This window comes from Miniopterus schreibersii, assembly GCF_964146895.1.
Source record: "Miniopterus schreibersii genome assembly, chromosome: 1".
In the NCBI taxonomy this organism is placed as follows: Eukaryota; Metazoa; Chordata; class Mammalia; order Chiroptera; family Miniopteridae; genus Miniopterus; species Miniopterus schreibersii.
Window position 1 is genome coordinate 103857644 of NC_138101.1, and position 26795 is coordinate 103884438.

At 38.6% G+C, this 26795-nt stretch overlaps 1 protein-coding gene across 8 annotated transcripts in view; it reads left to right on the plus strand.

Annotated features, from left to right (window-relative positions):
- The window catches only part of BBS4 (Bardet-Biedl syndrome 4), a 158720-nt gene that overhangs the window by 44259 nt on the left and 87666 nt on the right, over window positions 1-26795 (plus strand). For all 8 annotated transcript variants that reach the window (XM_081130026.1, XM_081130024.1, XM_081130027.1 and 5 more), the window contains 2 exons: window positions 23831-23910; window positions 26360-26423. In XM_081130026.1, coding sequence (XP_080986152.1) covers window positions 23831-23910; window positions 26360-26423 — 144 coding nt within the window. The remainder of the gene's footprint in view (window positions 1-23830; window positions 23911-26359; window positions 26424-26795) is intronic.

The following is a 26795-nucleotide window of genomic DNA, read 5'->3' on the forward strand; positions in this document are numbered from 1 at the left end:
TTAACCCCTTATCAATTGTATCATTGGTGAATATATTCTCCCATTTAGTAGGGTGTCTTTTTGTTATTTGATGGTTTCCTTTGCTGTGCAAAAACTTTTTAGTTTGATGTAATCCCATTTTTTATTTTGTTTTTCTTGCCCAAGGAGACATATTAGAAAAAATATTGCTATGAGAAATATCTGATGTTTTACTGCTTAGTTTTCCTGCGGGAGTTTTATGGTTTCAAGTCTTACATTTAAGTCTTTAATCCATTTTGAGTTTATTTTCATATAAAGTGTAAGGTGGTGGTCTAGTTTTTTTTTGTTTTGTTTTGTTTTTACATGTATCTCTCCAGTTTTCCCAGCACCATTTATTGAAATAGACTGTCTTTACCACATTGTATGTTTTTATCTTCTTTGTGAAATATTAATTGACCATATTCATGTGGGTTTATTTCTGGGCTCTCTCTACGCTGTTCCACTGATCTATATGTTTGTTTTTATGCCAGTACCATGCTGTTTTGATTACTATGGCCTTGTAGTATGGTTTGATAATAGATAGCATAATACCTCCAACTTTATTCTTCTTTTTCAAGATTGGTGAGGCTATTCTGTCTTTTGTGTTTCTATATACATTTTTGGATTGCTGTTCTATATTTGTGAAATACGCCATTGGTATTTTGATAGGAATTGTGTTGAATCTATAGACTGCTTTGGGTAGTATGGACATTTTAATAATGTCAATTCTCTTTATCCATGAACACAGTATATGCTTGCATTTATTTGTATTTTCTTTGATTTCTTTCTTCAGTGTCTTATAGGTTCCCGAGTATAGGTCTTTGGCCTACTTGGTTTATTTTTTTTTAGGTATTTTTTTCCTGGTGCAATTGTAAATGGTATTGTTTTCTTGTTTCCCTTTCTGATATTTGATTATTGGCATATAAAAATGCAACTGAGCCCTGGCCGGTGTGGCTCAGTTGGTTGGAACGTTGTCCCATGCACCAAAGGATAGAGGGTTGGATTCCCAGTCAGGGCACTGCATACCTAGATTGCAGGTTCGATCCCTGGTCAGGGCATGTACGGGAGGCAACCAGTCAATGTTTCTCTCTCACATCAATGTTTCTCTCTCTCTACCTGTCTCTCAAAAATCAATATAAAGATATCTTCAAGTGAGGATTAAAAACAATAAATAAATAAATAAAATAAAAGTGCAACTGATTTCTGAATGTTAATTTTTTATCTTGCTACTTAACTGAATTTCATTTTTCAGTTCTAGTAGTTTTTGGTGGATTCCTTAGGTTTCTCTATATACAGTGTCTCATGTCATCTGCCTTTCCAATTTGGATGCCTTTTATTTCTTCCTATTGTCTGATGGCTGTGGCTAGGACTTCCAGTAGTGTGTTAAATAAGGGTGGTGAAAGCAAACATCCCTGTCTTCTTCTTGATCTTAAGAGAAATGCTTTTTTTTTTTCGCGTTGAGTAAAATGTTAGCTGTGGGTTCATCATATATGGCCTTTATTTTGTTGAGGTATGTCCCCTCTGTTCCCACTTTGCTTAGAGTTTTTATCATAAATGGGTGCTGGATTTTATCAAATGCCTTTTCTGCATCTATTGATATGATCATGTGGTTTTTCTCCTTATTTTTGTTTATGTGGTGTATCACTGTTAATTGATTCACTAATATTGTAGCAACCTTGCATCCCAGGAATAAATCCCACTTGATCTTTGTGTATGATTTTTTTAATGTATTGCTGGAGCTGATTTGCTAATATTATGTTGAAGATTTTTGCATTTATGTTCATCAGGGATATTGGCCTATAATTTTCTTTCTTTGTGGTGTCTTTATCTGGTTTGGGAATTAGGATAATGCTGGCCTTGTAAAATGAGCTTGGGAGTCTTCACTCCTCATGAATTTTTTGGAATAGTTTGAGACGGATGGGTGTTAGTTCTTCTTTGAATGTTTAATAAACTTCACCTTTGAAGTCCAGGACTTTTGTTTGCTGGGAGTTTTTTTATTACTGACTTGATGTCATTAATTGTAATTGGTCTGCTCAGATTTTCTTATTCTTCCTGATTCAGATTTGGAAGATTGAATGTTTGTGGGCATTTATCCATTTAGTTCCAGGTTGTCCCATTTGTTAGCATATAGTTTTTTGTAATATTTTCTTAAAAGCCTTTGTATTTCTCTGATGTCTGTTGTTACTTCCCCTCTTTGATTTCTGGTTTTACTTGAGTCCTCTTTTTTTTTTCTTTATGAGTCTGGTTAGAGGTTTGTTAATCTTGTTTAGCTTTTTAAAGAACCAGCTCTTGGTTCCATTGATCTTTTGTATTGTTTTGTAAGATTAGATTATTTGATATTTTTCTTACTTCTTGAGGTAATGCTGTTATAAAGAATAAAATGGTAATAAATACAGTAAATCCTCAATTTTGCAGACCTTGATTTAACAGACTTCAGGTTTAACGGACAAAATTTTTGACTTGTATGTCATATGTGAAAATTAACATCCTGTTAATTTTAAAATGCTTTATTCAAGATTTGCTTATAATTAAATTAACAAATTTTTTTTTTTGTTTGTTATTAATTCACGGTTATTTTTAACAAATTTTAGCGAATAGGCCATATGTTGGAAAAAACGCTATAGTAATTTGGCCAACATAAATATTATATATCTGCAACTATAGTCTACATATTTAAATCCAAGAGTCACTGCTGGTAAACAGTATTCTGTGAAAGACTAGCTTGTGATTCCACCTCATTTGGAGCAGTAATTGGCTCTGTTGTTGCTGGTGTGACTTTCTGCAGCAGTTTTGATGCCTGCACTAAGCCACACCTCAGCTGTCTGGATTTATTTGTACTCAGTGACTGGTGAATGCACGCATTTACTAGACCTATTCAGTATAAATTTGAAATTACAGTAATACGTATAGAAAACTTTTCTGTGAAATTGAACTTTTCATACATGATTAACTTTTCATACATAATTAAGTGTTTTTATGATTTTAGAAAGAGAGGAAAGGAGAGAGAGATGGAAACATCGATGAGACAGAAACATCAACATCATCAATCTGTTGCCTCCTGCATGCAACCTATAATCCGGGCATGTGCCCTGACCAGGAACTGAACTGGTGACCTTGGTGCATGGGTCGATGCTCAGCCACTGAGCCACACTGGCTGGGCCATACATACTTTTTTAATTTCACAAAGGTGTCTACGTAAGTAAAAACAGGTAAACTAATTTGTCAATTTTTTAACATACGCATTTGGAAAACCTACTTCATTATATAATGGACCTCTGGCTTTAATGGACACATCCTCACATAAATTAGTCTGTTATATGGAGGTTTTACTGTAAGTACCTACCAATAATCACCTTAAATGTAAAAGGATTAAATGCTCCAATCAAAAGACATAGGGTAGCTGAATGGATTAGAAAAGGAAACCCATGAATATGCTACAGATGGAAATATGGAAAGATACACAGAGACTGAAAGTAAAGGGATGGAAAAGGATATACCATACAAGTGGAAGTGAAAGAAAGCTGGGCTTGCAGTACTTATATCATACAAAATGGACTTTAAAACAAAAACTATAATAAGAGATAAAGAAGGACACTACATAATGATAAAGGAATCAATCCAATAAGAGGATATAACCCTTGTAAACATTTATGCACCCAACATAGGTACACCTAAATATATAAAGCAAATCTTGATGGACATAAAGGGAGAGATCATCAGTAATACAGTCATAGTAGGGGATTTTAACACACCATTGACATCAGTGGATAGATTTTTAGACAGAAAATCAATAAGGAAACAGCAGGCTTAAATGGCACACTAGATCTGATGAACTTAATTGGTATCTTCAGAGCATTTCATTCCAAAGCAGCAGAATATACATTTTTTTCCAAGTGCACATGGAGCATTTTCTAGGCTAGACCACCTGCTAGGACACAAAACAATTCTCAGTAAATTCAAGAAGATTGAAATTATATCAAGCATCTTCTCCAACCACAACGGTATGAAACTAGAAATCAATTTCAAGAGAAAAACTGAAAAACACACAAAGGCATGGAGGCTAAATAAAACATGTTACTAAAACAATGAATGAGTCAACAATGAGATCAAGGAAGAAATCAGGTTACCCTGAGACAAAAGAAAATGAACACTTAACCTGAAACCTATGGGACACAGTGAAAGCAGTCTTAAGAGGGAAATTCATAGCAATACAGGCCTATCTCATATAAGTTTCAGAATAAGCTTGTTGATTTCTATAATATGTCCTCTGAAAATCTGATAATAATTGAATTGAAGCTGTAGATCAATCTGGGGAGAATTGACATCCTAATGATATTAAGTTTTTAAATTCATGAACATGATATATATCTCCATTATTTAGGTGGTGGTGTTTTTTTAAATCCTCACCTGAGGATATGTTTTGTTTTTTTAATTGACTTTTAGAGAGGAAGGGGGTGGGTGACAGAGAGAGAGAGAGGGAGAGAGAGGAAGGAAGGAAGGAAGGAAGGAAGGAAGGAAGGAAGGAAGGAAGGAAGGAAGGAAGGAAGGAAGGAGAGGGGGGGGAGGGGAGGGGAGGAAAGGAGAACGGAAGAGGAGGGGAGGGGGAGGAGAAGAAAGAAAGAAAGAAAGATGTGAGAGAGAAACATCAATTGGTTGCCTCCCATATGTGCCCCCACTGGGATCAAATTTGCAACCTTTTGGTATACAGGACGACACTCCACCTGGTCAGGGCTGTTTGATTTTGACATAGGGTAATGCTGACTGCTTTATAAATTATTTGAGAAATAGCCTCTTCTCTTTAATTTCCTGAAAGAGTTTGTAGAAAATTGACTAATCTCATCCTTAAATATTTATTGGAATGCTCCCATAAAGCAATTTGGGACTGGAGTTTTCTTTGTAGAAATGTTTTTAACTACAAATTCAGTTTCTTTAATAGTGATAAGCCTAAATATCCTTTAATAGTGATAAGCCTAAATATCCTTTCTTGTTGATTGGGCTTTGGTAGTTTACGTCTTTCAAGGAATTTTTCCATTTCATCTAAATAGACTCAAGCACATTTGTCAACTTAATATTTGATAAAGTATGTAGCTTTTTAAATTACTAGAGTAAAGGTGTACTTTTTAATAAATAGTGCTGGGACAACTGGATAGTTATAAAGAAAAGTTAGATTTATACTTCACACCATATATAAGAATAAACTCTAAATGGGACAGAGATCTAAATGTAAAATACATAGCCATGCAAGTATGGAAAGAAAATATTGCCAGAGGCAGTAAAAGATTGATAAATATAAGTTCATAATTTTTTTTTTTTTGGCATGGTAAAAGGCACAATAAGAAAGACAAAAGAGGAGTAACGTGCTGGCTAAACATCTTTGAAACACATCACAGAAAAATGGCTAGTATCCCTGGTATATAAAGAACTCTTAAAATTTGGGGGGTGGGGGAAAGAAGATCAACATTCAATAGAAAATGGATAAAACACAATCACAATTTACACACACACACACTATAAAGATGACTTTTGGTGAACGTTTAATGAGAAAACAGAATATTCTCATAAATCTCTAAGTATCTCTCCATAATATATACTTTTTATTAAGTAGTAACCTTACAGTGGAAAACCTACCAAATGCCACATTGACCAAGTTATAAAAGTTAAACACAATAATGGACAAAATCAGTATCCTTTGCCTTCTAAATCACTACTGTGATATTTCTGCCAAGGATAATACCTTCAATCTTAATCATAAGGAAATATTAGACACACCCAGATTGAGGGCTATTCTACAAAATAACCAGCCTGAATAAAAAAAAAAAGTCAAGGTCATTAAAAACAGAGATTAAAGAAGACTAAAGAAACATCATGGCAAAATGCTGCACCTGGTCCTAGATTTGATTATAGAGCAAAAACCATGTTTTAAAATGTTTTTATTTTATTATTTTTGTTAATCCTCATCCAAGGATATTTTTTCCATTGATTTTTAGAGAGAGGGAGGGAGGGGGAGGGAGGGAGACACAGAGAGAAACACTGATGTGAGTGAGACACATGGATTGGTTGCCTCCCACACTTGCCCTGACTGGGACAGGGATGGAACCTGCAACCCAGGTATGTGCCCTTGACTGGGAATCGGACCCAAGGACCTTCTGATGCCCTAATCACTGAACCACACCTGCCAGGGCTTAAAATGTTTTTAAATTAAAGACTCTTGCTACAAAGGAAATTATTAGAACATTTGTTAAAATTTGAATAAGGTAAATATTAGTTTTGTATCAATGTTAATTCTGATAATGTTAGGTTATGTAAGAAAATATTTTTGTTTTTTAGGAAATAAAGTTTTTTTTGGCATAAAGAGGAATCATGTCTAAAACTTCCTGAAATATTATTTCAGAAAAAATCTATATATAGAGAATGATAAAGAAAATGGGGTAAAGTCTTCATATTTGTGGACTGTGGTTGAAGGTTTTGTAGGAATTCTTTGCATTTTTTTTTTCAACTTTTCGCTAAACCTGAGATTATTTAATATAAAATGTTTTTTAAAAAGTACTTCTCATGGGAGAGAGCCTTTACAATCAAATCCACAAGCATATAGCAGGTCGTTTATTTTCATTCACATATAGATATGCCTGCCTCATTTTTTCTTTTAAAAATTTATTGATTGATTGACTTTAGAGAGAGAGGAAGGTCGATGGGGGGGAGGGGAAGAGACAGACAGACACCAATTTGTTGTTCCACTTATTTATGAATTCATTGGTTGATTCTTGTATGTGCCCTGACCAGGGATCGAACCTGCAACCTTGGCATGTAGGGAAGATGCTCTAACCAACTAAGTTACCTGGCTAGGGCTCCTTTTTCCTTTTTAACCGTATAATTCACCCATTTAAAGTGTGCAATGCAGCGATTTTAGTTTTATCACATTATTTCCTTTAATTGTAGTAAAATATATACAATGTACAATTTGCTATTTTAACATTTTCAGGTGTGCAACCCAGTGGCATTAATTACATTCACAATGTTGTGCAACCCTCACCATTATTTCCAACACTCTTTCATAAGTCACCTCAAACAGAAACTCTACTCGTCATGCAAAAACTCTCCATTTCCCCTTCCTCTCCAATCCCTGATAAACCTCTCATGTACTTTCTGTCTCTATTAATTTGCCTACTATAGATATTTCATATAAGCAGACTCATACAATATTTGTCCTTTTGTGTCTGGCTTATTACACTTAGCAAAATATCCTCATGGTTCATCCATGTTCTAACATGGGTGAGAACTTCATTCCTTTTTTAAAAATATATTTTTATGGATTTTAGAGAGAGAAGAAAGGAGAGAGAAAGAGACACATCATGAGAGAGAAACATTGATCTGTTGCCTCTTGCACACCCCCTACTGGGGATCCAGCCTGCAACCCCGGAATGTGCCTTGACGGGGAATCAAACCGCGATCTCCTGGATCATAGGTCAGTGCTCAACGGCTGAGCCATGCTGGCCAGGCTTGAGCATCTTTTTTTTTTTTTTAAATTTATCTTTATTGTTGGAAGTATTACAGATGCCCTCTCTTTTTCCCCATTGATCCCCTCCACTCCACATCTATCCCACCCCCAGGTCTTCCCCATACCAATGTCTGTGTCCATGGGTTATGCTATAAGCATGTAAGTTCTTTGATCTCTCCCCACCCACTCCCCCACCCCCACTGTCCCTCTGAGGTCCCTCAGCCTTTTCCATGCTTCTGGATCTATTTTGTTTGTTATATTCCACATATGAGTGAGATCATGTGGTACTTGTCTTTCTCTGACTGGCTTATTTCACTTAGCATAATTCTCTTCAGGTCCCTCCATGCTGTCTCAAAGGGTAAAAGATCCTTCTTTTTTACAGCTGCATAGTATTCCATGGTGTAAATGTACCACAGCTTTTTTATCCACTCATCCACTGATAGGCACTTGGGCTGTTTTCAGATCTTAGCTATTGTTTTTTTTTTTTTTGTTTTTTAAATTTTATTTTTGTTTACAATATTACAGATGTCCCTTTTTCTCCCCAATGACCAATTCCACCCCGTCCCTTCCCCCTCCCCAGTCCCTCTCCCCACCACTGTCCGTGTCCTTGGGTTGTGCATATATGCATGTAAATTCTTTGGTTACTCTCTCCCCCTCCACCCACCTGCCCTCCTCCATCCCTCTGACATTTGTGAGTCTCATCTGTGCTTCCATGTCACTGAATCTATTCTGTTTATCAGTTTATTAAGTTCTTTAGATTCCACGTATAAACGAGATAATGTGATATTTGTCTTTCGCTGCCTGGATTATTTCACTTAGCATAATATTTTCCAGGTCTATCCATACTGTCCCAAAGGGTACGAGATTCTTCCTCTTTACAGCTGCGTAGTATTCCATGGTGTAAATGTCCCACAGCTTTTTTATCCACTCATCTACTGATGGGCACTTGGGTTGTTTCCAGATCTTAGCTATTGTAAACTGTACTGCCATGAACATCGGGCTACATATATTCTTCCTGATTAATGTTTTAGGATTCTTAGGGTACATTCCTAGGAGTGGAATCACTGGGTCGAACGGCAGCTCCATTTCTAATTTCTTGAGGACCCTCCATACTGTTTTCCATAGTGGTTGCACCAGTCTGCATTCCCACCAGCAGTATACTAGGGTTCCCCTTTCTCCACACCCTCGCCAGCACATGTCGTTTGTTGATTTGTTGATGGCAGCCATTCTGACAGGTGTGAAGTGATACCTCATTGTGGTTTTAATTTGCATCTCTCTGATGATTAGCAACGTTGAGCATTTTCTCATGTGTCTTTTGGCTATCCGTATGTCCTCTTTGGAGAAGTGTCTATTTAAGTCCTTTGCCCATTTCTTAATTGAGTTGTTTGTCTTCCTCTTGCTGAGTACTATGAGTTCTTTGTACACTTTGGAAACTAGCCCCTTATCAGATATATCCTTGGCAAATATCTTTTCCCAGACCATGGGATTCGTTTGTATTTTGAGGCTGTTTTCTTTTGTTGTGCAGAAGCTTTTTAGTTTGACTAGTCCCATATGTTTATTTTTTCTTTTATTTCTCTTGCCCTAGGAGATATTATCAGTGAAAAGTCCACTACATGGGATGTCTGTGACTTTACTGCCTATGTTTTCTTCCAGCATTTTTATGTTTTCGTGACTTACATTTAAGTCTTTTATCCATTTTGAGTTTATTTTTGTGTAGGGTGAAAGTTGTTGGTCGAGTTTTATTCTTTTGCATGTATCTGTCCAATTTTCCCAGCACCACTTATTGAAGAGACTGTCTTTACTCCATTGGATACTCTTGCCTCCTTTGTCAAATATTAACTGACCATAATGTGTGGGTCTATTTCTGGGGTCTCTGTTCTGTTCCATTGATCTATATGCCTGTTGTTGTACCAATACCAGGCCGTTTTGATTACAGTGGCTTTGTAATATAGTTTGAAGTTTGGTAAAGTGATCCGTCCAACTCTTTTCTTTTTTCTCAAGATGGCTGCAGCTATTCGGGGTCTTTTTTGGTTCCATATAAATTTTCGAAATATTTGTTCTATGTCTGTGAAATATGCTGTTGGTATTTTAATAGGAATTGCATTAAATTTATAAATTGCTTTGGGTAGTATGGACATTTTAATGATATTAATTCTTCCAATCCATGAGCATGGTATATTCTTCCACTTGTTTAAATCTTCCTCTATTTCTTTTTTCAGTGTCACGCAGTTTTCCTTGTACAGGTCTTTTACATCCTTGGATAAGTTTATTCCTAGGTATCTTATTTTTTTAGTTGTAATGGTAAATGGTACTGCTTTTTTAGTTTCTCTCTCTGAAAGTTCATGGTTGGTATAAAGAATGCCATTGATTTCCGGATGTTGATTTTGTATCCAGCTACCTTTCCAAATTCGTTTATCAAGCCTAGTAGTACTTTGATGGAGTCTTTAGGGTTTTCTATGTACAATATCATGTCATCTGCAAATAATGACAGTTTTACTTCTTCCTTTACAATTTGGATACCTTTTATGTTTTCTTCCTGTCTGATGACTGTGGCAAACACTTCCAGTACTATGTTGAATAAGGGTGGTGAAAGTGGACATCCCTGTCTTGTTCCAGTTTTTAATGGAAATGGTTTTAGTTTTTGCCATTGAGTATGATGGTGGCTGTAGGTCTGTCATATGTGGCCTTTATTCTGTTGCGGTATGATCCCTCTATTCCTACTTTGCTGAGAGTTTTTATCAGAAATGGGTGCTGGATTTTGTCGAATGCTTTTTCTGCGTCTCTTGATATGATCATATGATTTTTGTCCTTCATTTTGTTTATGTGATGTATCATATTTATTGATTTGCGGATGTTGTACCAGCCTTGCATCCCCGGAATAAATCCCACGTGGTCATGATGTATGATCTTTTTAATGTATTGCTGGATCCGGTTTGCTAGTATTTTAGTGAGGATTTTAGTATCTATGTTCATCAGGGATATTGGCCTGTAATTTTCTTTCTTTGTAGTGTCTTTATCTGGTTTTGGGATTAGGATGATGCTGGCTTCATAAAAAGAGTTTGGGTGTTTTCCCTGCTCTTGAATTTTCTGGAATAGTTTGAATAGAATAGGTGTTAATTCTTTGAATGTTTGGTAAAACTTGCCTGTAAATCCATCTGGTCCAGGACTTTTGTTTGCTGGGAGTTTTTTGATTACTGCTTCGATTTCATTAGTTGTTATCGGCCTATTCAGGTTTTCTGCCTCTACTTGATTCAGCTTTGGAAGGTTGTATGCTTCTAGGAATTTGTCCATTTCCCCCATGTTGTCTAATTTGTTGGCAGATAGTTGCTCATAATATTTTCTTACAATTCTTTGTATTTCTGTTGGGTCAGTTGTTATATCGCCTCTTTCATTTCTGATTTTATTTATTTGGGTCCTCTCTCTTTGTTTCTTAGTGAGTCTGGCTAAAGGTGCATCAACCTTATTTACCTTTTCAAAGAACCAGCTGTTGGTTTCACTGATTTTTTGTATTTTTTTTTAGTTTCTGTGTCATTAATTTCTGCTCTGATCTTTATTATTTCCTTCCTTCTACTTCCTCGGTCCTTTTCTTGCTGTTCTCTTTCCAGTTCTTTTAGTTGTTGTGTTAGATGGTTCATTGGATCTTTTTCTTGTTTCTTGAGATAGGCCTGTAATGCTATGAATTTTCCTCTCAGGACTGCTTTCGCCATGTCCCATAGGTTTTGGGTTGTTGTCTGTTCATTTTGGTTACTTTCTATCAAGTGTTTGATTTCTTCCTTGATCTCCTTGGTAACCCATTCATTGTTTAATAACATGCTATTTAGCCTCCATGTGTTTGAATATTTTTGAGTTTTTTTATAGTGGTTGATTTCTAGTTTCATGGCATTGTGATCCGAAAAGATGCTTGATATGATTTCAGTCTTCTTATATTTGTAGAGACTTGCCTTGTGCCCTAACATGTGGTCTATTTTTGAGAATGTTCCATGTGCACTTGAGAAGAATGTGTATTCTGCTGCTTTGGGGTGAAATGTTCTATAAATTTCAATTAAATCCATTAGGTTTAGTGATTCATTTAAGGTCTGCATTTCTCTGTTGATTTTTTGTCTTAATGCACTGTCCAATGCTGACAGTGGGGTGTTAAAGTCCCCCACTATGATTATGTTGCTGTCAATCTCCCCTTTAAAGTCCTCCAAGAAATTTTTATATATTTAGTTGCACCTAAATATATAAATAGGGGTGCATAAATGTTTATAAGGGTTATTTCCTCCTGTTGGATTGATCCCATTAGTACTATGTAGTGACCATCTTTGTCTCTTGTTATGGTCTTTATCTTGAAGTCTGTTTTGTCTGAAATAAGAATTGCTACTCCAGCTTTCTCTTCCTTTCCATGTGCATGGACTATTTTATTCCATCCCTTCACTTTTAGCCTGTGTGAGTCTTTTGCTCTCAGCTGGGTCTCTTGTAGACAGCATATATTTGGGTCCTGTTTTCTTATCCATTCAGCTACCCTTTGTCTTTTGATGGGACCATTTATTCCATTTACATTTAAGGTTACTACTGATATCAACTTATTTAATGCCATTTTTCCCCTTTGTGCTGATGTACCTTTCTTTCACTATTCCTTCTTTTTCTTAAAGCAGTCCTTTTAGCATTTCTTGCAATGCTGGTTTAGTGGTACTGAACTCCTTTAGCCTTTTTTTGTCTGGGAAGCTCTTTATTTCACCTTCAAATTTAAATGATAGCCTTGCTGGATAAAGCAATCTTGGTTGCATGTTCTTGGTTTTCATTACTTTGAGAAATTCATGCCACTCCCTTCTAGCCTGAAGAGTCTCTGTTGAGAAATCAGCTGTCAGCCTTATGGGGGTTCCCTTGCAGGTCACTGCTTGTCTCTCTCTTGCAGCCCTTAATATTCTCTCTTTGTCCTTGACATTTGCTATTTTAATTATGATGTGTCTTGGAGTGGGTCTCTTTGCGTCCCTCTTGTTTGGAACCCTCTGTGCTTCCTGAACGTGTGTGGCTTTCTCCTTCGCCAGCCTAGGGAAGTTTTCTATAATTATTTCCTCCACCAAGTTCTCTATCCCTTGCTCTCTTTCCTCCTCCTTTGGCACTCCTATAATGTGAATGTTGTTTCTCTTCATGTTGTTCCAAAGTTCCCTTAGACTTTCCTCATGCTTTTTAAGTGTTTTTTCTTTTTGCTGCTCTGATTGAGTGATTTTTTTCTACCTTGTCTGCTAAGTCACTTATTCTATCCTCTGCTTCATTGAGCATGCTTTTAATTCCTTCCAGTGTATTCTTGATATCAGATACAGCATTCTTTATCTCTGTCTGAGTTTTATTTATAGTCTGTATGTCTTTTTCATGTTTTCATTAAGTTCCTCGATCTTATTATCTAGAATCTTCTTAAGTTCCTTGAACATCTTCATCATCCATACTCTGAACTCCATATCTGATAACTTGCTTAACTCCATCTCATCAAAGTCTTTTTCTGGCTATGTTTCCTTTTCTTTAATTTGGGGGTTTCTCTGTCTCCCCATTTTGGTAGGTCTTAGTGTTTGTATCTATATATTAGATATATTTGCTGTTCCCCAGTCTTGTGGGATGGGACTTTGTCTTGTGGGTCCAGTGGAGCCCAGAGGTGTGTTTTCCTTATACCTCTGAGCTCTTTGCTCAAGGCGTGCCCCTCTTGTGGTTGCCCCTTTTGTGGTTTCTTTATGTTCTGTTGTGGTTGGGTGTAGATTGTTGTTGATCAGTCCTTGGGAGGACCCTCCTCTCAGGTTGACTAACTGTGTCTCAGCCCCAACCTGGACATGTAAGATGTTGTATGGGTGCTGGCCAGGCATTACAATACACAACTAAACTTTCAGGAAATAAGAGGTGTCTTACAAAATATCTTGACAGTCACAATGAAAACAGCCTTCGTGAAAACAGAACTGGGAGAGTGAAGGGAGAACACACACACACACATGAAAAAAAATGCTTAAAAAAAAAAGAGAGAGAGAAAGAAAAGTAATGCTTAGAGAGAGAGAGAGATGTATATTGTTAATACCGGTGAAAATTTAGGAAATTATAATAAACTAAAATATAAAAAATTGAGAAGCTACTGGGAGATAACAGAAGCAGAGAAAAGATTCTGAAAGAAGGTCCAGCAAAAAATTAAGGGAGAGAGTAGGAATAGGATAATAGTTGAAAATGAGAAAACAAAAATACAATAAAGAGAATAAGAGAAACTAACAATTGGACAGGAAGACAGAAGGGAGCATAATGAAAGAATGAAAGAAAAGTAGAAAAAAAAAGAAAAAGAAGAAAAAAGTTATGCCAGTGGATTGAGAGGAGAGAGATATAGCCCAGGCAGTGATGGAGTCTGGTAAGAGATTTAGGGGAAACTATAGAGGAAGGCAGTAAACTTGGTTATAATGATAAAATCCCAGTCATTAAGCAGGGATATCAAGAAAGTCTTGATATTAGAAGTAAGGATAAAAGAAAACAAAACAAATAACCAAAACAAAACTAAAAACAAGCTAAGCAAGACAAAATTCTTTTATAAAAAGGAGGAAAAAAAAATTTAGTTAAAAAAATTAAAAAATTATAAAATTTAAAAAAGAAAAAACAAATTTTCTCCCCTTTCTCTTCTTCCTAAGGAAAAAAGGGGAAAAATAAAAAACAAACAAAAAACCCAAACCAAACCAAACAAAAAAACAGCAGAAAAAAAGGTAGTCAATCAGGTGAGTTTTTTCTGGGCAACTTATGTTGTCTGCGGCTCACTGTTTTGTGTGCTGATATCTGTTCTCCTGGAAGGTGCTTGTGTATCAGCCAATGTGAGGAGCGTCTAGGTTTGACTGTGGTGTCCTTAGGTAAATGGTTGATCTGAGGCTTTCCGTGGACTACCTTCTCTTGTCAACTATTTTGCAACCTTGTACTTACTCCAGAGTCTTCTGTAGAGTCTTTAGGGTGCAGGGTGGCTAGTGTAGCCCAGGGTGTCACTCCCCTTAGAGGTGTCGCTGTCAGGTGCTCACTCTGCGGGAATTAGTCTCTGCTCCACCGCCAGCTCCTCAGTCCCTACTCTGTCCTCTGATTCTAGTTCCCCAGGCTCTGTCCTTCTGCAGTTTCAGATTGATTTCAGCCTGTTGCCTTTTCTATATGGGTGGTTTCAGCAGCCTGGGCTCAGTGGGTTTGATTAAAGACACATTCTGGTGGGCCCTTTGCCTGCCCAGCCCCCACCAGGGGTTTTCAGTGTTTCCTCCAGTTCCCAAACAACAGTCCCTGAGAGTCTTATTCTTGTAAAGCCCTCCTATGAGCTGCTCTCCCTTCCCCCTCAGGACTATGCCCTGCGGGTGTGTCTGGGGCTTCAGTGTGCGGGACCCCTCCCTTTCCTGTTGGGGGTGGTGCTCCTAGCTGTAGGAGAGACTGCAGGCTCCACTCCTCCCTGCTCAGCTCTGTTTGGCTGGTCGCACCAGGCCCGCCCCTCAGACCATCTACTGGGCAGACCCCAATCGCAGCCTGTGCTGGTCTGTCTGCGCGCAATGCACTCTGGGAAGGTGGGAGCCAGTTCCGGGATCAGACTCACAAATGCACAAAGCAACACACAGGCAGAGAGTCCGCCCTGCAAGGTCCAGCTGCCCGCGCACCAATGCACCCAGCAGGAGGGGACCCAAAGTCAGCTCCATGCAGTTCCCCGCACCGCTGGTCTCAGCAAGCTGGAGGGGCTTCATGCGCCACCACGGCACCCCTCAGGGCTGGTCACAGATCCCAGCCTCTCGGCACTGGGAGCTCAGGGCGTCAGGACACCCTCAGGGCTGGTGGCAGATCCCAGCCTCTCAGCACTGGGAGCTCAGGGCCGGGAGAGCTCCTTCCCTCCCCCGCACCACGCAGATTCAGCACTTTCTGGGGCTCAACACAATGCCCCACAAGGAGGCAGAGGGTCCCTGTGTGCGGCTGCTCAGTGCAGTCCTCTGGTCTCTTACCACTTGGGTGCCACAGACTTTGGGACAGACTTCCCTATGGTCACCACCCTGAGCACCAGAGGCCAGTCGCAGCCGCCACTAGAGGCTTTGTTTCCTAGGAAGGTGCCGTTCCCTCAGGGACTCACCGCTCCGCTGGGTCCCTCTGCCCTGTGCGCGGGGCGCTGCTTTCCCTCTTGTCGCTCTTGGTGTGGGATCCCCGCTTTTGGATGCCGTCCGCACTCCCAAGGGGAGGGAGCTTTGCAGCCTCCAGGCCTCCGGGCTCGGAGCCCAGCACAGGCTTCAGGGGGCCTCCCCCTTCCTACGCTGCCCTCTCTTACCAGACTCCGTGATGTGTCTTCAGTGCTCCCCACTCGCACTCCCTCCTCTCAGGTTTCTGTTTTTTTCAAGCTGGTTACGTAGGATTTTAGGAGTAAGTCGAGTCCGTGGCTGGGAGTGCGGGCGCTCTGCTGCTTCTCACAGGGCCGCCATCTTCCCTAACCTTGGAGTATTTTTTTTTAATATCCCAGATCTTAGCTATTGTAAATTGTGCTGCTGTGAACATAGGAGTGTATAAATTCTTTCAGATTGGTGTTTTGGGTTTCTTAGAATATATTCCTAGGGTGGGATCACTGTGTCAAATGGCAATTCCATTTTTAATTTTTTGAGGAAACTCCATACTGCTCTCCATAGTGGCTGCACCAGTCTGCATTCCCACCAACAGTGTACTAGGGTTCCCTTTTCTCCACATCCTTGCCAGCACTTGTCGTTCACTGATTTGTTGATGGTAGACATTCTTTCAGGTGTGAAGTGATACCTCATTGTGGTTTTAATTTGCATCTCTCTGATGATTAGTGACTTTGAGCACCTTTTCATATGTCTATTGGCCATCTGTATGTCCTCATTGGAGAAGTGTCTATTCAGGTCATCTGCCTATTTTTAACTGGGTATTGAGTAGTATGAGTTCTTTATAAATTTTGGATATTAACCGCTTATCAGATGTACTATTGGTGAATATGTTCTCCCATTTAATAGGTTGTCTTTTTGTTTTGTTGATGGTTTCCTTTGCAAAACCTTGTATTTTGATGTAGTCCCATTTGTCTATTTTTCCTTTTGTTTCCCCTGATCAAGGAGATGTGCCAGAAAAAAAAGATTGCTAAGAGAAATGTTAGATATTTTGCTTCCTGTGTTTTCTTCTAGGAGTTTTATGATTTTGAGTCTTACATTTAAGCCTTTAATCCATTTTGAGTTTATTCTTATATGGTGTAAGAAAGTGATCTAGTTTCATTTTTTTGCACATATCTGTCCAATTTTCCCAGCACCATTTATTAAATAGACTGTTATTACCCCCATTCCCAGCATTGTATGCTCTTGCCTCCTTTCTTATATATTAATTGATCACATAGGCATGGGTTTATTTCTGAGTTTTCTAATCTATTCCATTGACTTATGTGCCTTTTTATGCCAGTACCATGCTGTTTTGGTTACTATAACCTTGTAGTATAGTTTGTATCAGGTAGCACAATACCTCCAACTTTATTCTTCTTTCTCAAGATTGCTGTGGCTATTTAGGGTCCTTTTGAGTTCCATATAAATATATGGATTATTTGTTCTAGTTCTGTGAAAAACGCCATTAGTATTTTGATAGGAATTGTGTTGAATTTATAGATTGCTTTGGGTAGGATGGACATATATATACATATATATATATATATGTATATATATGTATATATATATTATATATATATGTATATAATATATTAAAATATATATATATATATATATTTTTTAAAATATATTTTTATTGATTTCACAGAGAGGAAAGGAGAGGGAGAGAGAGAGAGAGAAACATCAATGATGAGAGGGTCATTGATTGGCTGCAGCCCACAACTCGGGCATGTGCCCCGACCGGGAATCGAACCCCGATCGCCTGGATCATAGGTCAATGCTCAACTGCTGAGCCACGCCCAGCCGGGCAGGATGGACATATTAATGATGTTAATTCTTCCGATCCGGGAGCATGGTATATGCTTCCATTTATTTGTATCTTCTTCAGTTTTTTTCTTCTTCAGTGTGCTATAATTTTCTGAGTATAAGTCTTTCACCTTTAAATTTATTCCTAGGCATGTTGTTTTGATGCAGTTGGAAATGGAATTGTTTTCTTAGTTTCCCTTTCTGATAGTTCATTATTGGTATATAAAACTGCAACCAATTTTTGGATATTTATTTTGTATCTTACTGATTTCTTTGATCAGTTCTAGTAGTTTTTTGGTGGAATCTTTAGGGTCCTCTTTATACAGTATCATGTCATCTCTGAATAATGATAGTTTTACTTCCTTCTTACCAATTTGGATGCCTTTTATTTCTACTTGTTTGATTGCTGTGGCTAGGGCTCCCAGGGCTGTGTTTATTCCAGGGCTGTGGTGAAAGTGGACATCTCTGTCTTGTTCTGATCTTAAGTTTTCCTTCGTTGAGTATGCTGTTAGTTGTGGGTTTGTTATATATGGGCTTTATTATGTTGAGGCATGTTCCCTCGATTCCCACTTTGCTGAGAGTTTTGATCATAGATGGGTGCTATATTTTGTAAAATGTTTTTTCTGCATCTGTTGATATAATAATAATGTGATTTTTATCCTTTCTTTTGTTTATGTGGTGTATCGCATTAATTGATTTGCTAATATTTTACCAACCTTTCATCTTAGGAGTGAATCCCACTTGATTATGGTGTGTGATCTTTTTAATGTATTGCTCGATTTGGTTTGTTTGTATTTTGTTAAGTTTTTTTTTTAATTGATTTTTTTTTTTTTAAGAGAAAAGAAGGGAGAGGGAGAGAGAGAGCAAGAGAAATAGTGATGTGAGAGAGAAACATTAATCAGTTGCTTTCTGAGCCCTGACCAGGGATAGAACCCACAACTTGGGTATGTGCGCTCACCAGAAACTATGGGACACATTTTTAAATTTTGTTTTTATTTGTCTCAAGTAACTTCTCATTTCTTCCTTGATCTCATTGTTAACCCATTCATTGTTTAGTAAGATGTTATTTAGCCTCCATGTGTTTGTGTGTTTTTTAAGTTTTTTCTTGTAATTGATTTCTAGTTTCATACTGTTGTAGTTGGAGGAGATGCTTGATATGATTTTATTCTTAAATTTGTTAAGACTTGTTTTGTGGTATATGTGGTCTGTGCTGGAAAATGTTCAATGCACTTGAAAAGAATACATATTCTGCTGCTTTGGGGTGAAATGATCTGAAAAAATCAACTAAATGCATCTGGTGTAGTATGTCCTTTAAGGCTGCTATTTCCTCATTGATTTTCTGTCTAAAAATCTATCCACTGATGTCAATGGTGTGTTAAAATCCCCTACTATGACTGTATTACTGATTATCTCTCCTTTTATGTCCATCAGGATTTGCTTTATATATTTAGGTGTACCTGTGTTGTGTACGTAAATGTTTACAAGGGTTATATCCTTTCATTGGATTGATCCCTTTATCATTATGTAATGTCCTTGTCTCTTATTATAGTATTTGTTTTAAAATCTGTTTTGTCTGATATAAGTATTGTTACCCCAGTTGTTGTTTTTTCATTTGCATTTGCATGAAATATCTTTTTCTAGCTCTTTACTTGCAGTCTGTATGTGGCTTTCGATCTCAAGTGGGTCTCTTGTAGACAGCATATATATATATATCTGTCTGTCTGTCTGTCTGTCTGTCTTGTTTTCTTATCCATTCAGCTACCCTATGTCTTTTGATTGGAGTGTATAATCCATTTATATTTAAAGTGATTATTGATAAGTACATATTTATTGCCATTTTATTATACATATTTATATCCCTTTTTTTTCTTTCTTCTTTTTAAAGAAGTCTCTTTAACATTTCTTGCTATACTGGCTCCGTGGTGATAAACTACTTTAGCTTTTTCTTGTGTGGGAAGCCTTTTATTTCTCCTTCAATTTTAAATGATAGCCTTGCTGGTTAGAGCAGTCTTGGTTGTAGGTCCTTGCTTTTCATCACTTTGAATATTTTGTGCCAATTCCTTCTGGCCTGAAATGTTTCTGTTGAGAAATCAACTGGCAGTCTTATGGGAGCTTTCTTGTAGGTAACTGTCTTTCCCTTTCTGCTTTTAAGATTTGTTGTCTTTAACTTTTGCAATTGGTTTTACACTTTAAAAATTTTATCTTTATTGTTGAAAGTGTTACAGATGTCCCCTTTTCCCCCCATTGTCCCCCTCCACCTCAGGCCTTCACTACACTATTGCCTGTGTTCATGGGTTATGCATATAAATTCTTTGGTTAATCTCCAACCCCCATCTCTGCTTTCCCCCTGAGATTCGTCAGTCTGTTCCATGCTTCTGTGTCTCTATATCTATTTTGTTCATCAGTTTATTTTGTTCATTAGATTCCACATATGAGTGAGATCATGTGGTACTTGTCTTTCTCTGACTGGCTGATTTCGCTTAGCATAATACTCTCTAGGTCCCTCCACGCTGTCTCAAAGGGTAAAAGATCCTTCTTTTTTATAGCTGCATAGTATTCCATGGTATAAATGTACCACAGCTTTTTTATCCACTTATCTACTGATTAACCTTTGCTAGTTTTATTATGATGTGTCTTGGTGTGGGCCTCTTTGTGTTCATTTTGTTTGGGACTCTTTGTGCTTCCTGGACCTGTGTTTTTTTTTTCCTTCACCAGGTTAGGGAAGTTTTCAGTCATTATTTCTTCAAATAGGTTCTCAATTCCTTGCTCTCTCTCTCTTCTCCTTTTGGTACCCCTGTGATGGGGATGTTGTTATGCTTGATATTTTCCCAGCGGTCCTTTAAAGTATTCTCATTTTTAATAATTTTCTTTTCCGGGAACTAATAGAGTTTATTAAGGGAAATTTACATACAAAGTGCATCTTGGGTGGCTGCAAATGAAGGAGATATTTCTCTAGGTGCTTAGCAGGTGCCAAAGAATTATATAGGGTAAAGGTGGGAAATAGTTACCAGTACTACTATGTGAATGCTACCAGATATGGGAAAATACTTTACATGGTTGACCAGGTCAGGACAACAATCTGTTCCAGAAACCAGCATGTGGCAGGAGATAAGGAGGGAGTGCTAATTTATGTTGGAATGAATATGAATTATGATCAGACAGTTTCAGATATTTGCAGAAAGCAACCTCTATTCTGGTCTGAGGTCAGCTTGCAGAACAGACAGTGGCCACGTTATGGAACAGGCTCTCCTCCACAGCACCCTTGTCAAAAATTGTGTGAGAAGTTATTTCCAGGCTCTCTATTCTATTTCATTAGTTTATGGCCTTCTTTAAGCCAGTTCCACACTGTTTTGATTGCTGTAGCTTTGTAAGTTTTGAGATCACATAGTGTGAGTTCTCCAGTTTTATTATTGTTGTTCTTTTTAAATCATTTTTTAATCTTTGAATTGCAGTTGACATACAATGTTATACTAGTTTCAGGTGTATACCCTAAAAGTTCTTTTTTTTTCCCAGCTCTGATGGAGTGTTTTCTGCTACCTTGTTTTCTAAATCACTGATTCAGTCCTCTGCTTTATCTAGTCTGCTCTTGATTCCTTCGCATGTATTCTTCATTTTAGATATTGTATTCTTCTTTTCTGACTTTTTTTTTTTTTATAGTTTCTATGTCCTTTTTTATGATGTTGAAGTCCTCACTAAGTTTCTTGAACATCCTTATAAACATTGTTTTGAACTCTGTCTGATAGATTGCTTGCCTTCATTTCATTTAATTGTTTTTCTGGAGATTTCTCCTGTTATTCCTTTTGGGGCATGTTTCTTTATGTCTCCATTTTGACTGCCTCTCTGTGTTTGTTTCTGTGTATTAGATAGCTTTTCTATGTTTCCCAGTCTTGGTAGGGTGGCCTTAAGTAGTAGGTGTTCTTTGGGATGCAGTGGCACAGTCTCCCTATTACCTGAGCTGGGTACCCTAGGAATATTTTTTGTGTGGGTTATGTGAGTGCTCCTGTTGTAGTTGGGTCTTGATTTCCGTTGGCCTGTCCATGGGTGGGGTTGACTTAGGCTGGCTGACTGTGAGGACTGACCCCCAGTATAGTGTATGAGCTGCTGTGTTGAGGCTGACCTTACAAGGGGCAATTTGCTCCAGCAGATTCTGGTTCCTACCAAGATCTCCTTTTTGGTGTGCTGCTTATGGGGCTAATATGGTCATGCTCTGATGTGATCTGAAGCCTGCCACTGGTTGTGTTGGTTCTGGGGCCTCTTGGAAGGGAACCTGGTGCAGGTCAGTGTCTGATGCTGCCTGTGACCAGCCCTGGGCTACCTCTTAAGAGATACAAAGTGATCCATGGTTGGTGGCTGCCTCTGCTGGGCTGAGTGTGCATGGTATGGGCCAAACTGTGTACCAAGACTGGTTTCAACCTCATCGAGCCTAGGGCAGGTCAGCAAAAGGCCCAAGCTACTCTGAGATCTGCCTCTGCCTGCTGGCTGCCTGTTAGGCTCAGTCATTGAAAGAGCCTATGGCAGTACACAAGTTATATGAGGTAGGTTTTCAGTGAGTAACCAGGTAGGGGAGAGTGATGTTTACCAGGTTTATACAGATTCAAACTCAGCACCAGGGCTGGGCCTGTGGCCACTCAGCAAATGTCTCAGGGATCACCAAGAACAACTGCCATCCCCCTGAGGCCTGTGAATCTTTGTGATGGGGTGAGGTCTCAGGGAATCATCAGGGTGAGGCCAGTAGAGTTCATCAGGCTAAAATAGATTAAAATTTGGCCATGTGGAGGGAGGGCTCTGCCTGAGTACACTGGTGCTGATTGGGCCTGCAGGGAAAAATGGCCCTTGCCCCAGGGCCATACAACTCAATCTGTCCCTGTGTGTCTCTGACATCCCTTGAGTTGGCTTGTATCTTCTTGAGGACCTTCCAAGAAAGGTTGCAGCGGGCCCAGGCAGCCCGTAGCTAGCTAATTCCTCATCAGGGTTTGAGTTTGGTAGCGCTGGGTCATAGGGTGTCTGGAGGGTGGCACTAGTAGATATCCCTAGGTCGACGTTGTATGGAGGAGAGTGTTTGACCTAGGAAAGATAGCATCTGTGGGTGGTGTGGGAGAGGCACTCAGCTCAGGGACAATGGCAGCTGTCCCTCTAGCCTTCTCCCCAAAGCCATACAACCTAATTTCTCCCTGTATGACTCCAGTCTGCTCTGAGCTGCCTTCCTTCCACCAGAGCTCAGGATGAGTATCCGTGAACATGGTTTTGTGTGCTGTCCCTTCAAGTGGGTGCCTGGGTTTCTAGCAGACTCCTGTCTCTCCCAGGAGGATAGAATCCCCACTGATTTTCACAGCAGATGTTACGTGGGTTCTACTTCCTGGCTCTGATCCTCTGGGCTGGGGGGCTTGCCATGGGTTGAGACCCCCTCACTCCTATAATACTTCTGTTCAGCTAGTCTTCAGTTGGTTATTCAGGTTGATTTTTCTATGATTTAGTTGTAATTCTGTTTTGGTCCTGGGAAGAGGTGAGTGTAACTTCCACCTACTCTACCACCATCTTGGATCCCCTGTATAGAACTTATTTTATCATCATCTATTTTTTCTGTTAGCACTGTTTGACTTACCTACTCCCCCCTCTCCTCCAACCAATTATAATGTTCCTGAAAGCAGTGGGGTCAGTTTTGTACATTTGTGTATCCCCAGTGCCTAGAACAGTGCTTGGCATATGGTAGATACTCAGTGAATATTTGACGAATGAATGAGTTTATTTGATAGACGAGGAAACAGTAAATTTCTGAAGATCACAGGGTTAGTAATTGGACAATTATGGGGCAGTGAAATGATTTATAAAGTCTTTGATTAAGCTAAAGTTCTTGTAGCTTTTAGGCAGACAGTATCTCCAAGAATGTGAAGTGACCTTTAAGCACTTGGATTTAATGATGCTTTCCCTTCTTCTAATCCCAAAGGCTCCCATTTCATGAGCTTCTGGGTCCTTGAGCTACCTTACAAATTGAACATTTTTTCTCCATTTTTCACCCAGGGAACATAAAAAACGACTCATCTTTTTTTTGTAAGATTCTAATATATAATGAATAACATTCCTGAAATATTCTTTAGAAAGTCTTATTTACCTTCTATATCTAGGAAGAGTACGAGAGAAGAGACAAAGAATAATTTTATTTTTTTTCAGGCCAACTTATTTGAAAAACTAACATTGTAAGTTACAAAAAGTGAAGGAAACATATATTTAATGTGTACTAGTAGGACTTGTATCTCTTAGTTTAATAGCCTGTCTATACATTTTTGATGCATTGTATCCTTATGATCAGCAGCATGAAGAATTTAATGTGATATTGCAAAATGCTTGTGGTTAGTTTAGATGTAAGGACAGTGATAAAGGAGAAAACCTAACAATGGTTGTGTTGTTTGTTTTGTCAAAATATACTGCCCAGATCCAGAGTTTCCTATTTTGGAGAAGCAGAACTGGTTGATACATCTCTACTATATCCGGAAGGATTATGAAGCATGCAAGGTGAGAGATTGCAATGATAGGTGGACTTTGGTTAGGCAACTAAGTGTGCCTGTCACATAGTTTGTCGCAGTTTCTATCCCACTTAATAATGTATAATTTACTGTTTCCCCACATTTGGTATATTTGTTAGCTTTTGCTATGATAATGCTGCTTAACAAACAACCTCAATTTCAGTGGCCTCCAACAACAGACATTTATTTATTGCTCATTGCCTTCATATTGTCTGTAGGTTGACTGGGTTTGACTACAAGTTATGGGTCAGGTTCACATGTCTTCTCATTTCAAGACCAGGCTGAAGGGGCAGTCATTCTTTGGGACTTGTTGATTTCACAGTGGAGGGCAGATGTTGAACACAGCATAGTATTTCACTTTTTGAACTCTGGGTAGGTGAAAAATGGTATTTTATTTAGCTTTATTTTACAGCTCTCTTATTCTGGTGAGCTTGATCATCATCTGTATATTTAAAAACCATCTGTATTTCTTTTCCTCTAAACTGTGTGTATCTTTATAACATGCTATATGTTACATACTTGCTGGCAGACAGTAGTACTAACATGAAAAATACGTCCTTGGTATTGTCTTTGTTGGCATTCAGAGATTTGTAATGTTTTTAAGGTTGTGGTTTTTAATTTATACCTTGGTATTTATACCTATGGCATTGCACGGGCATAGCAATGTTTAGTACCAGCCTGAATCTTGAGAGGTTTCTTTCTTTCCTTCTTTGGTATTATTTTCTCTTTGTTTTTCTTTTTTGACCACTTTCTCTGTTTCCTTTCTTTGGCTTCTCTTTATCGGCTTATTATTTAAAAAAAAAAAAAAAAATATATATATATTTTAATATCTCTTTATTGATTTCAGAGAGAGGAAGGGAGAGGGAGAGAGATAGAAACATCAATGATGAGAGAGTCATTGATCGGCTGTCTCCTGCACGCCCCCGACTGGGGATCGAGCCCGCAACCCGGGCACGTGTCCTGACCGGCAATCGAACGATCTCCTGGATCCTAGGCCGACACTCAGCCGCTGAGCCATGCCCGGTCGGGCTCTGCTTATTTCTTAAGAATTGGGGTTGTTCCTACGTCCTGTCCTTTACTCGTTTCTCTGCTCATTCCACACACTTCCTCCTGATCTCCAGACCAGTGTGATACCCACTAAATACTTAACAGGCATTTCAAATTCATCTTTTCTGTAGCTGAATTTATTTGCTTCCTTCCAACCTATTCCTTCTCGTGTTCCCTATATCAAGGATAGGTACCATCATTCACGCAGCTGTTTATGTCAGAATACCCTGACCCACTTTCCTTAATATAATATAGATAATCATCAAATTCGGGAGATCCTTCTCCTACTGCTTCTTGAAATTGTCTGCTTTTTAATCTTCTCTTTGCCTTAGTTAATCCCCTTCATTTTAATTTAAATTAACATAAGAGTTCTTATACCAACCTTGCCTCTAATCTTGCCCCCCTTTCCATCTATTTTCAATAATGCTCAAAAAAAATTTTTTTACAGAGCAAATAGAATCAAATTACTTACTGCTTAAAGCTTTTCAAATTTTCCCATTGTTCTCAGCCTTAAAAAATTTTTTTTTTTTATCCTCACTTGAGGATATTTTTTCCACTACTTTTCAGAGAGAGTGGAAGGTGGGGGTAGGAGGGGAGAGAGAGAGAGGGAGAGAGACATCGATGTGAGAGAGACACATTGATTGGTTGCTTCCTGTACACTCCCTGATTGGGGCTGGGAATCGAGCCTGCAACTGAGGTATGTGCCCTAGACCGGAATGGAACCCAGAACCCTTCAGTCCACTGGCTGATGCTCTAACCACTGAGCAACTGGCCAGAGCTCAGCCCTTTTAGCATGGCATTTGAAGTCTTTCTGACTTTCCTGGCCATCTCAGCTTCTCCACCCCCTGCCAACACTGGATTTGAAACTGTTTACTCTGGAAAGCTTTCTCTGACTCTCCAAGTTAGAGTCAGGTAAGCTTGCCTCTGAGCTCCTGTGGCACCCAGGGCTTAGCCCATCATAGTAGAAAGGTGGAGCCTGTATTTTGCTCATCAGAGATCTTTTCATATTTTTCTTAGCTTGACTAGATAGATTCTAGGTAGGATTGGCAAGCTTTTTCTGTAAGGGGCAGATGGTAAATATTTTAGGCTTTTCAGGCCACAAACAGTCTTCTCATAAACTTAATATTATCTTATTTTCTTTTATAACTCTTTAAAACTATGAGAGCTGTTAAAAAATAGGCTATGTAGGTTAGATTTGGCCTGTGGGCTGTAGTTTGCCAACCTCTATTCTAGAATAAATGGTCCTAACAAGAGAGTTGATTTTTTTAAAAATCTGAACTATTTTATTAGTAATTATCCTGGGTTACATCTGCTTGTGCATGTCTGCCTTTTCTTAAAAACATTAGAAGATACTTAACCACTCCTCAGAAGTATTTTTCATCCTCTTTCAGGCTGTTATCAAAGAACAGCTTCAGGAGACCCAGGGGCTATGTGAATATGCTATCTATGTCCAAGGTAAGATATACATTTCTTCTCTTCTTGCTAGAGGAATGCATACTTTGCCTAGGTTCTGGAAAAAGAGCAAACAACCTATGAAATGCTTAAATTCAAGTAAGTGTGCCACAAAAATTCAGTAATATCCAGAAATCAAAACATAATTCTTGTGCTAGATTTGACCTCAGAAATGACTGGTTTTGTTAAAAAAGATTTACTGGCATCCTCCAGCCCTTTTCTAGTTTCTGATTACTGTTTTTCAGAATGGATGTTAGGCTTCTGCAGTAGTTTCAGGCCCAGAAGTGGCTTTGAAAGGATTCCTTGTAATCAGACTAAAAGAGATGAGGACAGACTTGAGGATTTTTAGTAAGGTGAGTCAGGATGAAGGGAAGA